The 13,471-nt window shown below is 29.6% G+C and overlaps 2 protein-coding genes across 2 annotated transcripts; both read left to right on the forward strand.

Annotated features, from left to right (window-relative positions):
• The first annotated feature begins 1,667 nt into the window (after window positions 1-1,667).
• LOC127266135 (triacylglycerol lipase 2-like) lies at window positions 1,668-6,095 on the forward strand. The gene is made up of 9 exons (XM_051296281.1): window positions 1,668-1,838; window positions 1,927-2,037; window positions 2,275-2,412; window positions 2,765-2,875; window positions 3,313-3,456; window positions 3,573-3,613; window positions 4,278-4,351; window positions 4,470-4,553; window positions 5,776-6,095. The coding sequence occupies exons 1-9, from the start codon at window positions 1,668-1,670 to the stop codon at window positions 6,093-6,095; spliced, it is 1,194 nt and encodes a 397-aa protein (XP_051152238.1).
• Window positions 6,096-7,568: 1,473 nt separating this feature from the next.
• LOC127265986 (uncharacterized) lies at window positions 7,569-8,273 on the forward strand. The gene has a single exon (XM_051296049.1). The coding sequence runs from the start codon at window positions 7,569-7,571 to the stop codon at window positions 8,271-8,273; it is 705 nt and encodes a 234-aa protein (XP_051152006.1).
• The last annotated feature ends 5,198 nt before the right edge of the window (window positions 8,274-13,471 follow it).

Here is a 13,471-nt window from a genome sequence, read left to right on the forward strand (position 1 = left end):
CTCAATATTCTATTAATACAATGGTGAAGTATAATTAAAAAATGTATATACTATAGTTTATATATATTTAAGTTATAAGACAATTAATGTTGTTGTCACTGAAAAACGAAGTCGATGGCCTAATTGACTTGGGTCGGTCAGTATCGATATTGAATCGGGTCCTTTGGCCTATTCGAGAAGAAAATGTCCGGACTTCGTCTTGCAATTGAAAATTAAAACAACGAAAATTTGATTGAGATTGATGCGAACACCACGACAAAATCCGATGGAAGCAAATCCAATCAATGAAATAAATAAATAAGTTCAAAAAAAATCTGGAATTGAAATAGAAGCAAGAGATTGAGTAAAATTCACAGTAAAATAGATGAAAAGTGCGTGCATGAATCAACTGGCAATTAAAGGGATGAAAATGAAATATAAAAGTAATAAAACAAGAAACTAAAAATAGACATAAATAAAATAAAATGAAGTACAATTAGGGAATTTGGAGTGTGTCCCAAACAAAGGAATATGTCTTCATCACTATTTTGACTAGATTATATTCTGGACTGCTCCATTGGATGTTTTTTCTTCCATTGGCTTGGTTGATGCTCCCTTTACTCCTCCATCTTGGCCTTGCCTTAGATCAAATATATTATATAATTCACATTTTTTAGCATAAATACATATATCACCTAAAAAACAATTATTCTATAATTAAACTTTATACTACTGTTCAAAATAGTGCATGCAATCCCTTTATTCACATTTCATGAATATTTATATGAAAACAAATATATGGGTGTGTTCATCTAATAATATTTGTGGGACATAATTCTTGATTACGAAAAATATAATATATATATATATATATACACGACTCACACAATCTATATTTTATATATATATATATATGTTCTATTCATTTAAAAAAATAATAATAGTTTAACATAAACTATTATTTTGTATATTATCAATCATATCTAATATAAAAATACATATTTAAAAATATAAAGTGAATACACCCTGTATACTCTTTTCATCTATTTGTTGGAGGTCCAAACTCAAGTCTTATAATAGAAAATTAGAAAAATAAAAAATAAAAAAATTATTCTTTATAAGTCTTATATGAATTTTACTAGTACGAGGCTTTTATATTAGTTTAAAAGTAAATTCGTACGAGTTCGGTCCAATGACAACAACATCGTACTAGTATTGAGATATGTCAATCCTAACACCATTTTTATATGTATCTATTATTATTATTATTTTTTTTTTTTAATTTAATAGCATATTGATGAAAATATCCTTGAAAATAATACAAATGTATAATAAAATCAAACAATGATATACCGGTACTTTTAGGTAAAATATAAAAATATTCTTTTATTTTATTATAACAATACTTTACTAAACTAAAAAATAAATATATAAATTAATTATGTGTATATACCCAATATATATATATATATATTTGCATTAGCCTCCAAATGAAGGGAGATTCATGAAATATGAACACTCAAATGTAGTGTAGTTAGCAACAAAATTGTCTCATTATTACAACAAGAGTACCCATATTTTATCACATCCAATAAATCCAAATTTCTTTCCCTATAAAACAACAAGAAATTCTGTAAAAAAGATCATCAAAAGGTGAAAATTCTACGACGAGCCTCGTAGGATCCACGATGATTGTCAACAAGACAATAACGTCCTTAGCTATCTTGCTTCTATTAAACATTTCTGCATCGGGTGTAAGAACGAAGCTTCATAGGAGGCTTGTTGAGACGAGCAATGATGTGAAAGGCATATGTCAATTAATGGTGGAGACGCAAGGGTACGCTTGCGAAGAACATAAAGTACGTAGATTTTGTTATCCTTTTTATTTTTTATTTAACTATTAGTTATCATAATTTAATTTTTTTTAGAAATATTATCTATGATTAGGTCACAACCGAAGACGGATATATTTTAAGTCTTCAAAGAATCCCAACAGGTCGATCTAATAGCAAGAAAGGGGCTAAAGCGCCAGTTCTTCTTCAACATGGACTTATAAGTGTACTTTCAAACCTACATATTATTCTCGATGTTTTTTCTACCATATATTCAAGTATATTATTAAGGGTGTGTTCCTTTGGATTTTTTTTTTATTATATATTTTTAGATGAAAATAATAGTTTGATTTGAACTTTTATGAGATAAAATAAAAAAATCGAATAGTAAAAAAAATAATAAGCATAAAATACATAATAAAAATTTTCAAATTATTAATTTTTGTTCATGGTAATAATATAGGATGCTTCGACATGGTTAGATTCTCCCGATCAATCCTTGGGATTTATATTAGCGGACAATGGATTTGACGTTTGGCTAGCCAATGTTCGGGGGACAAGTTATAGCAGCGGACACACTTCCCTCACTCCAGATAGTTCCGTATGAATTTTTTTATATATGTTTTTCTTTAAAAAAATGTTTACTTATGTTTTCAATATTTTTATTTCACTATTTATCAATAATTTATTTATATACATCAAATTAAATATTTGTATTTTATTTATTTATTTTTATTAAAATCTATTATCTATTCAGCACATCACAAATATTTTATATTAAGGACCTAAAATAGCAAAATATGATGATTTATAGGATAATTAAATTCAAATTGTGCTTCAAATAAATTTTAAACAATGATAAGGACTTCAATTTTAATGATGAAATTTTATATTTTTTTATTAAATTTGAACCATTCTTTTCCTGATACTCTTCTATTTTTCGACACAATTAGGACTATTGGAATTGGTCATGGGACGAGCTAGCCATCTACGATCTCCCTGCATTCTTCCGATATGTTCATGACAAAACGGGACAAAAGCTTCACTACGTCGGCCACTCCTTAGTAAGTAATGTCTATAAGTACATAAAATAATTTATTAAAGTTTGGATTTAGGTTTGAGTCTCAGAATAATAATTTGAACTAAATGAAAGATAATTCGATGTGATATTTTGTGTAATGCTTCAAATAACAAATAAATATTTGATTTACAATTCCAATGGAAAATAATTTAATGAATAATGCAATACCAAAATCAAACCTTAAAGAACCATAGTTGTTTATAGTTGTAGGTATTTTATTGTAATGTATAAAGAATTATGAAAGTATTATAGATAATTATATTTTGTGTATCTTCGTTTACTTTTATTATTATTATGCATGCGTATATATATTATATATTATACATCGTATTTTTTTTGTGTAATATCTTTAAAGAATCATGTCATTCTAAAACAGTTAACAAATACACTTGAAGAATTTTAACATTTGATTTTTTGTAGGGGACTTTAATGGCTTTGGGCGCATTTTCGAGAGAAGAAGTGTTGAACATCGCGAGATCGGCCGCTATGCTTAGTCCCATAGCTTATATGGGACAAATGCTGTCTCCATTAGCTAGAGCTGCAGCTGATCTCTTTATAGCCGATGTAACATATATTTTTAATTCATGCTAAATTTAATTTTTCATTTCTTTTTTGGAAACCATTCACCAGACATGACGCCGATATAATGTCTAATAATTTCTTTTAATTTGTATATTCAGGCCTTATATTGGCTCGGACTCAAGAAATTCGCTCCCGGAGGGTGAGATATATACTAACTCGTTTGGTATTATCTTCAATATTTTTACATCACGAAAAATTGGAATTTTGGATCTATTTACATATATTTTCTAATTTATTTGATACACATAAATAATAATAGTAATAATAATTAGTTGATTAAAGTTTACGTTAAATACTTATGTTTATTTAAAATATTAGATTAAAACTATATTTTTATAGTAAATATCACATTTATATCTCATTTAACATATATTTATATCACATTAGATATTTAGAGACTTTGTTTATATATATTTTTAAATCACTTTTGATACTATTCGTCAACAATATTTTTTTAAAAAATTTAAATCAAATATTTATTTTTATTTAAAATATTATATAAAAAATATAAATTTTTGGCACAAGATATTTATTTACATGAATTTTTTAACTCAATTCTTCACTATTTTCAAACACATTTAAAATATATTTAAATACAAAGTAACTTATCGTGAACTCATGACTCTAACTATTTGCAAGTTTGGTCCAAAATGCTAATAGAAACTCACATGTTATCTAAATTGTGTATGAACTAGACACAATTAAGCATTTAAGATTAAAATTGTGAAGAGTTAAAACTTACACGATCAAATTACTATGGTGAAAAGTTTAGAATAAAAACTATGATTTCGTAAATTCAACAGGGGAGCTGCTTCCAAACTTTTGAAGGATATCTGCACCACAATTGATTGTACTTCTATAGAAAATGCGATCACAGGTAGTATGAACTTTTTAACAACAGAAAATCGAACACTTTTTTTTCCTTTTAAATCATTAAATATTCAAACGATTTAGTGGTATTTTATGTCTTGTTTTACTTTCGGTCTCCCTTATAGGCCCGAATTGTTGCCTGAATTCTTCTAGCTCGTTGAGTAAGCAACAGCCCACCGCAACGAAGAACATGATTCATCTCGCCCAAAGTAAGTTCGAATTTGTTAATCTCATTTCTAAATGAAACGGTAATTGTTGAATCATGTCATTTTAACTCAGATTTGATTATTTGGTCAATAATTTGTTATTCTAGTTCAAATTGCTCACGTGAACAATCGCATCAAAATAGTAATAATTAACATTTATAAAATCAAATTACTATGATAGACACTATGATTAAAATACTAATACTTAATATTCTTTTCCGTCCAAAATCAATATTTTCATTTTGCCATGTTTATGTGTCTAAAATTAATCTATTTATTCTTTTTTAGTAATTGTATTCCCCCAAAAATATTAAATAAAAATGAATTTGTATATCTTATATTTTATTGCAACAATGTTATAAGCGAATTTAACTTACATTACAAAACATTCTTAGGGATAAAATTGTATATTCATGTCTTTTTTGTTTTACATATATATATATATAATCCACTAATATTTCAAAATTTACGTACAAAAAATAAATGACAAATTCATAATAATCGGTTAAATTTATGCTTACACTAATTGCTAGCAAAAAAATTTCCACCACCTTAAATAGTATTTCTACTTTAATGACAATTTTATTACTATGTTATATTATAGATATACTATCAATTAAACTAATCCTTTATGAATTTTATAAAATACTCCACGTAATTTTTACTTATACATAAGATTCCTAAGGATTTGTTTGGATTGTATTTGAATTTGAGTTTTTATTTGAATTTTAGTTTAAATGGTATTTTGATTTAATATTTATAATTAAAAATATATTTTTAATAAAAAAGTATGAGGTAAATAATTAAAAATTAGTTTAAAATACAAACCAAACAAACTTAACCTAGTACGTGGCCATATATACAAGTATAGCTTTCATGAAGAAGGGAACAAGGGGATTTTACCAACTTACATACATACAAAGTTTGTCTGTCAAATTAAGTTCAGGAAATAAATAAGTTTAGATTGGCTTCTACCAACATTTTTTTTTTTTCTAATGAATAAAACCTTATTAAAATATTTTAGGTTTGTGATTTTTTTATTTAAATTTAATTTTTATGTTTTAATAGTAATTTAGATCTGCTTATTTATAAATATATATATATATATTTAACAGGAATCCTCTAAGTTAAGTAGTAGAAAATTTGAAAAAAGAAAAACTAGAAAACTTAAAGACACACCCTACCGTATTTATAGCTAACATTAGATGCTCGAATTTTTTAATAGTGATCCGAAAAGGGACCATAGAAATGTACGACTATGGTAACGGTGACGACAACAACAAACACTACGGACAAGGAACACCTCCGGCTTACAATATGACAAGCATCCCCAACGATCTTCCTCTATTTCTTGGGTACGGTGGTCAAGACTTGCTTTCGGATGTCAAGGATGTGCAAACTCTGATCGACACATTATCCGACCACGATCCCAACAAGCTCGTGTTGCTCTATAGGGAAGACTACGCTCACTTAGACTTTGTTCACGGAACGAATGCTAATCAAGTAGTGTATGATCCCCTCATGGCGTTCTTCGAGCGCAATTAGTTCGAACCCGTTATAAATTACTTGATGCATTTGTATAAAAGATACAATTTAGATGTGGTGTGGAATTGAGATGCTTTTGAAAGATTATTTCCAACATTTCACTCCAGCAACGGTGAAAATGTAGTTGATATACAAAAATTTTATTCGAATCACAAACTTCAATTTTTACTTTTAAAAAGAATACTCCTTGTATATTTTATTTTTATATTATTTTATATAACTTTTATATTTATAAATTATACTCACTTTTTACTTTTTACACATTATCACCAAAACTATAGAATTCATATTTTATTTAAAATTAGCATCTATTTTAATTGATAGCTATTGAAAATAAATTAATTTTAAATAAATAATTAAATATTATCAAGACAAATATGATATAATACTATCACAAAGGTAGAATAATCATTCAAAAAAAATTAAATCTCACTTTTCAAAAAATAATATTGTGCTTTCTAAAATGAATAAATTATACAAAAGTTCAACTCCAAAAATGGGATAGTGGTTAGGGCTAGGTGGTTAGGGCTAGGGCGTTAACCGTACGAATGATCAGCATCATACTGATTAATCTACACTGTTGGATAACTTATATGATATATTTAATAGTTTGGATTTTATAAGAATAATTTAGTAATATTACATGCATTTACTATCATATAGCGTCGACATATGAACTGTTAGCACTATGTTGATTCAATCTACATCGTTGAATTACTTATATGATATATTTAATGGTTTAGATTTTATAAGAATAATTTAGTAATATTACATACATTTATATATGATGTTTTTTTTTATATGTTCTTCTAATTAAATGTAAATGATTTTCAATTTGTATACAGATATAAGATTTTCCAAATATAAGATAAGTTATTTCACCATATAGTGCTAAATGAACGTTAATTATTTATGTTTGTATTTATATATTTTTTCTAATTGAATATAAACCATATGCTATTTGTATATAAGTATAAGACTATTCAAATATATTTTATAGTGCTAAATGAATGTTAACTATGTGATATTTAAATTTATATTTTATTGTAATTGAATATAAACTATATATTGTGTTGAATCATGTCAAGAATTGAAGAACAATGGAGCATTAGAAGCTGAAGACTGCAAAATGAATTGGAACCGAGGTGAGGAAGAAGGTGAGAAAGAAGATAAAGGTTAGGTAATTGGATTGTTTTATGGACTTCTTTTGTATTATGTTTTTTTCATTTGTAGCCCACTGTCAATTAGTTTTAAGCCCAAATTACAATAATTTGTTAGGAATTAGATTTTTTTTGTTATTCCCTGTGAGAACGTATGTATATAGTGATGTACTGTAAATCAATTCTTTGGTAAAATACAAATATTCATCTTCCTAAATTCTCTTCATGGTATCAAAGTCTTGAATTACCCCGGTATTACTCCGATCTTATTTCCCTTTCATCCTCTCTGTGAGATTGTGATCTCAATGTTGCAATGGCAACTGATTCCCCCATATCTAGTGCTTCATCAAACTTCATCCCTAGTAACACTGCTGCCTCATCAATGGCATATTTGGAACTCCCTCCTTCTGATCATCCATGGATGAGTCTGGTGACCACATTACTCATTGACTCAAACTATTTGATTTGGAGCCGTGGCATAATGCGGTCACTTGCAGCTAAGGGCAAAGAAGGCTTCATTACTGGAGAAATTCCAAAGCCTAAGGAACCTGTGGCTACAGCCATTTGGAGGAGAACTGATAACATGATTCTCTTGTGGATGCTCAACTCTATTTTTCCACAGCTAACAGATGTTTTTGGTTATGTAAATTCCAGCCATGAACTGTGGAACATACTCAAAGAGAGATATGGGCAATGCAATGGTCCTGTCATCTATCAACTGAAAAGGAAAATCTCAAGTTTAACCCAAGGTAACATGAGTATAGCCTCTTACTTCACTAAACTTAAAAAGCTAAAGGATGAACTGTATTGTTTGGCACCTATTCTTGAAGAAATGAATGAAGTGGAGGAGTACATTTATCTGCAGGATATAGTGGACTTCCTTATGGGGTTGAATGACACGTTTAATGCAATTAGGAGTCAAGTTCTCATGCAAGATCCACTTCCTTCACTTAACAAAATCTATGGAATGCTCTGCAGTGCTGAAAAAACAACAAGAGATTCATGGTCTTGTTCATAATACCAATCCAACTATCCTCCTCAGCTCCCACGGGCCAACCCTTCAGCCTTTTGACAAGAAGAAAATTGACAAAAGAGAGCTGATGTGTGAGCACTGCAAGAAGACTGGGCAAACTAAGGAGACATGTTTTAAATTACATGCAACTCCTGATTGGTTTAAGACAATTCAAGAAAAAATAAAACATAAAACATAGATGACTCTTCAAACCAATATGTTGAGACTGCACTCCAGATTGAAGAGGAGAAACTAATCGAAAGTGTTGTTTGGAATTCTGGTGCACTCACATAATTAATTCAAAAAAAGATTCAAAAGGCCTTTGACTGAGTGATATCACCTCTTGATCACCTCAATATGCTGGAGGTTGATCACTTGGGTAAAAGGTGTTTAAATATGTTTACTGATATCAATATGACTTATTCTTGGATATTGGACTCTGGGGCAACATGTCATATTAGCAACAACTCTATGCACTTTAAGTTCTTGAATATTTTGAAGAAACTTGTAAGGATACACTTGCCTAATGGAATAGTGCAAACTGCAACACATACAGGAAATATTATGTTGAATGATTCCATCATTTTGTATGATACTTATCTCATCCCTGGTTTCAAATATTGTCTCATATCAGTGCCTAGATTATGTTTGGATTCTAATATATCTATGAGTTTCAGAGATAATGAATGCTTGATTCAGGACCAGAGAAGTAAAACTGATGTTGGAAGGGGAAAACTCAATGGGAACTTATACCATCTACTGCATGAATCTTCTTTGAAGGTTCTCGCTGCAGAAAAGAAGTTTCCTTGGCATCACAGACTAGGACATCCATCCAATAAAGTTCTAATACACATGCCTTATGCTTATAATTTTGCTGCAGTCAATAAACCTTGTGATACATGTCACTTTGCTAAACAAAGGAAGTTGCCTTTTAATGAAAGTAATACATATGCTTCATGTTGGTTTGACTTGCTTCACTTGGATATTTTGGGGCCGTATAGTTTTCCTTCATCTAATGGAAGTAGATATTTTTTAACTGTGGTGGATGAATATAGCAGAGCAATTTGGACTTACTTAATGAAATCAAAATCACAAGCACTGAAAATTTTTACTATTTATCTAAAGCTTGTTGAAAATGGAATTATGCATGAACAGACTTGTCTTTACAATCCACATCAAAATGGAATGGTGGAAAGAAAGCACCAACATCTCTTGACTGTGATGAGATCATTGTTGTTGCATTCCAATTTGCCTACATCTTTTTTGGGGGAAGCACTTTTGACAATTATATATCTTATAAATCTTCTTCCTACTCCAGTGATCAAGTGGAAATGTCCCTATCAAGTGCTGCATGGTACTCAACTAAATATAGATCACTTGAGAGGTTTTCGATGTCTTTGTTTTACCCTGAATACTGATCCTTACAGATCAAAGCTTGGAAAGAGAGCAGCAAAATGCATATTTTTGGAATATGAACAAGGATCAAATGGTTATAGAGTCTTGGACATCGAAAGAAATAAGGTTCTAATAACTAGGGATGTCATCTTCTTTGAGGATGTCTTCCCTGGTCTTGAAGATAAATCTTGTTGCAACCTTGAGATGCCACAATGTCATACACTGCCTACTATGGGAGAGAACCAACGTGTCTCTCACACACCTAATAATTTGTCACCAGGCATAAACATTGAAAATACAGAGCTTCCAGCACAAGGGAACAGCCCTTTAACTGCATTAATTCCCACTGATGACTCTAATGTGGGATTTCCAAAATATTGATGAAAACTACATACCATCAGCATCTCTCAGTCCTACACAAACTACTTCAGAGGAGTTTGACAGACTTCATAGAGCCAAAAGAAAGCTATGCTGGATGTAAGATTATGTTTGTGCTCATGAAACTCCCGAAGATGCAGGTAAAGAACCTCTAACTTATGCTGAAGCTGCAGAAAAACCACATTGGGTTGAGGCAATGAATAAGGAAATTAAGGCCCTTGAAGCTAATAAGACATGGAAATTAACCACTCTACCACAAGGAATGAAAGCAATTGGATGCAAATGGATATTTAGAACAAAAAGAAATAATGATGGAACTATCAACAGGTATAAGGCTAGGCTTGTTGCAAAGGGATACTTACAAGTTCATGGAGTTAACTTTGACGAATGTTTTGCACCTGTGGCCAAAAGTGTCATTGTAAGATTGGTTTTAGCAGTTGCAGTTGTAAGAGGATGGAGAATTCAGCAAATTGATGTGGATAATGCTTTTTTACATGGAACTTTGGATGAAGAACTATATCTCAAGCCACCACCTGGTTACTCTGCTACTTCTGATCAAGTGTGTAGATTAAAAAAGTCTCTCTATGGACTCAAATAGGCACCACGTGTGTGGTATAAAACTCTTGCTGATAAGGTCTTACAATTTGGTTTTAAAAAGTCCGCCCATGATCATTGTCTGTTCTTCAAGTATATTAGTGCAGATATTTTGGTTTTAATTGTTTATGTGGATGACATCTTGCTGACAGGAACCTCACCAAAACTCATTGATGAAGTCAAACTATATCTTCACCAAGCTTTTACAATCAAGGATTTGGGAAAGGCCAAATACTTTCTTGGATTGGAAATAAAGTTACTAGAAGATGTGATGATTTTGACTCAAAGGCAGTATATTTTTTATATTCTTGATGATATGAATATGTTAGAAGTCAAATCTACAGCCACTCCTTTGCCTATTGGTCTGAAGCTCTCTGCTAAAGATGGTGAACCTCTTGCTGATACATCAAGGTACCGCAGATTAATTAGAAGGTTGCTGTATTTGAACTTCTCTAGACCGGATGTAACTTTTGCCACACAACAGTTGAGTCAATTTATGAGTGAACCTACTATCACTCATTGAAGGGCAACAACGCACTTACTAAGATATCTTAAGGGAACCATGAATCACAACTTGGCATTTGACTCGACATCTTCATTGCAGTTGGAAGCCTATTGTGATGCAGATTGGGGTACATGCCCTGACTCAAGAAAATCTATCACTGTGTATTCCTTGGATCTAATCTTATCTCTTGGAAAACTATGAAGCAGTCTACGGTAAGCACCTCATAAACAGAAGCCGAGTATAGGAGCATGAGCACAACAACAAGCGAGCTGCTTTGGATTTCCTATCTTATGAATTCATTGAAGGTGACTATGTCACAACCCATTTTATGGTAATTGAATATAAACTATATATTGTGTTGAATCAATTTTAGCTATATGATATTTGCATTTATATATGTTACTAAATATATTTATAATATCCTATTTGTATGTATATTTGTATGTATATCTATATGTATATGTATATTATATTAATAATTTTATATGTGCTTATGCGATATAAAATGTGTTTATTATATGCGTATGATTTGTTTATTATGTGTGTGTTAAATAATATTTTCACATATAAAAACAAATACTAGTATTTATATAAAATATAATTGAATTTGTTATTTTTTTATTTTATCAATTTCAAATTTTAAATAAAAATAATTTAAAAAATATATAAAAATGAAAGAAAAGAATCAAGTAAAGAAATATAAATATTGAAGAATTTTTTTTAAATTTCATTCATAAAAGAGAAAAAAATAAAATAAGAAGAAGAACAAAAGTAAGAAGAAATATAAAACAAAGAAGAACATAAGAGAGAAAAATTGACATAATAATTTTTCCCTTACTGTTAAAAGAATTATTTGATTAAAAATTAATCTAGCGAATTTAGTGAACTCAAAAAATAAAATAGCAAATGAGATTGGGTTGGATCCGCCCCTGTTCTTTTAACTAAATCCACTACATTTATATTATTGTTGGATTACAAAAATGAAGAAATGGATTTCAACCCGGTTTGAAGAAGAAGGCCCAAAATTATCAAAGTCGAAAGAAGGTGAATGTTGGCTCAATGAAGTTGTGTACATGAAAAGCCTATTTTTTGAGAAGAAAAGTAGAGGAAGGATATCAAGGAGACGGCTGATTATACAAAGGGAGTTAAGAGAGTGGAAGTTTCGATGGTTACTAAAAAGTGGGTTAGAGCTTAGATGATCCACCATTAAAGAAGCTTATTTAGAGTTACATAAGCCATGATCTCCAAATGATGATGACAATTATGGTGCCCATTATTTGGAGGAAAAATATGGAAGCTGGCGGAAATTATGAAGCAAATGAGTGAGTATAGAGTTATGGTTGTTACCAAAGAAAGAGAGCTTGGATAATGAGTTATTCAATAATTTTGGAAATTTCCGTGATTATTTGGTGATAAATGAAGGCTTAAAAAATCAATTATTGATGATTTGAGAGTTATACAAGTTACATTTACTTTAATAATGACGGAAGTGTTTGGCAATTAAAGACGACAAGGAGTTGCAAGTTTAGATAGAATATAAAAGTCAAGAATTCGAAATGAAGGGGGTCTCCGACCAATCCAACATACTTCCGAAATATATCTTCTTTTTATCTTTATTTTTCGTTGTATTTTCACTCATTGTTGTTCATTTTTCCGCCGGTTCATTTGCTTTTCTTCGAGCCTTCTTTCTATTTTATGTGTACTTTTTAGCTATTGCTATCTAGTTTTAATAAAATTTAATTTTTATAGTTTTTTTTCTCGTTCATTTCTTCCTGCGGATTTTTCTGTTAGTTCTTTTACGGAGCTTTCTGGAGTTCCCTAAAGGGCTCTTATATATTTTTTACTGGTTTCATTAAGCCGTCACAAAATTAAGAATATTCGAATTTTCATATACAATAATTATATATTTCAAATATATATATTGTTTAATTTGATACATGCAAAACTAATAGATTAAATATTTACTATCTAAAATCTGTTTTATTTACTATCTATATATTCACCTAGAGTCAATTCTGCTAGAGCGTCGCTTCTTTGACTTTTTTTTTAAAATTTTTGGATATAGGTCCCATAACTTAAAATAATATAATAATAATTAAAAAAAAAAAAAAGTGTAACAAGGGACAAGGGGAAAGCAGTAGCAATTTTTTTTATTTTTGGTCTCACAACTTAAAATAATACTCCCCCATCCTTATTATTATATTAGAATTAGTTAGACACGACAACTTAAAAAATATATGATTAATAAATAATTTAGAATGCATTAGTTAAAATAATTATAATATAATAAATTAATTATAAATTAAAATTAAAATAATTAATTAGTATAATT

Source organism: Andrographis paniculata, unplaced genomic scaffold (assembly GCF_009805555.1).
Source record: "Andrographis paniculata isolate CXL003 unplaced genomic scaffold, ASM980555v1 Contig74END, whole genome shotgun sequence".
Classification (NCBI taxonomy): domain Eukaryota; kingdom Viridiplantae; phylum Streptophyta; class Magnoliopsida; order Lamiales; family Acanthaceae; genus Andrographis; species Andrographis paniculata.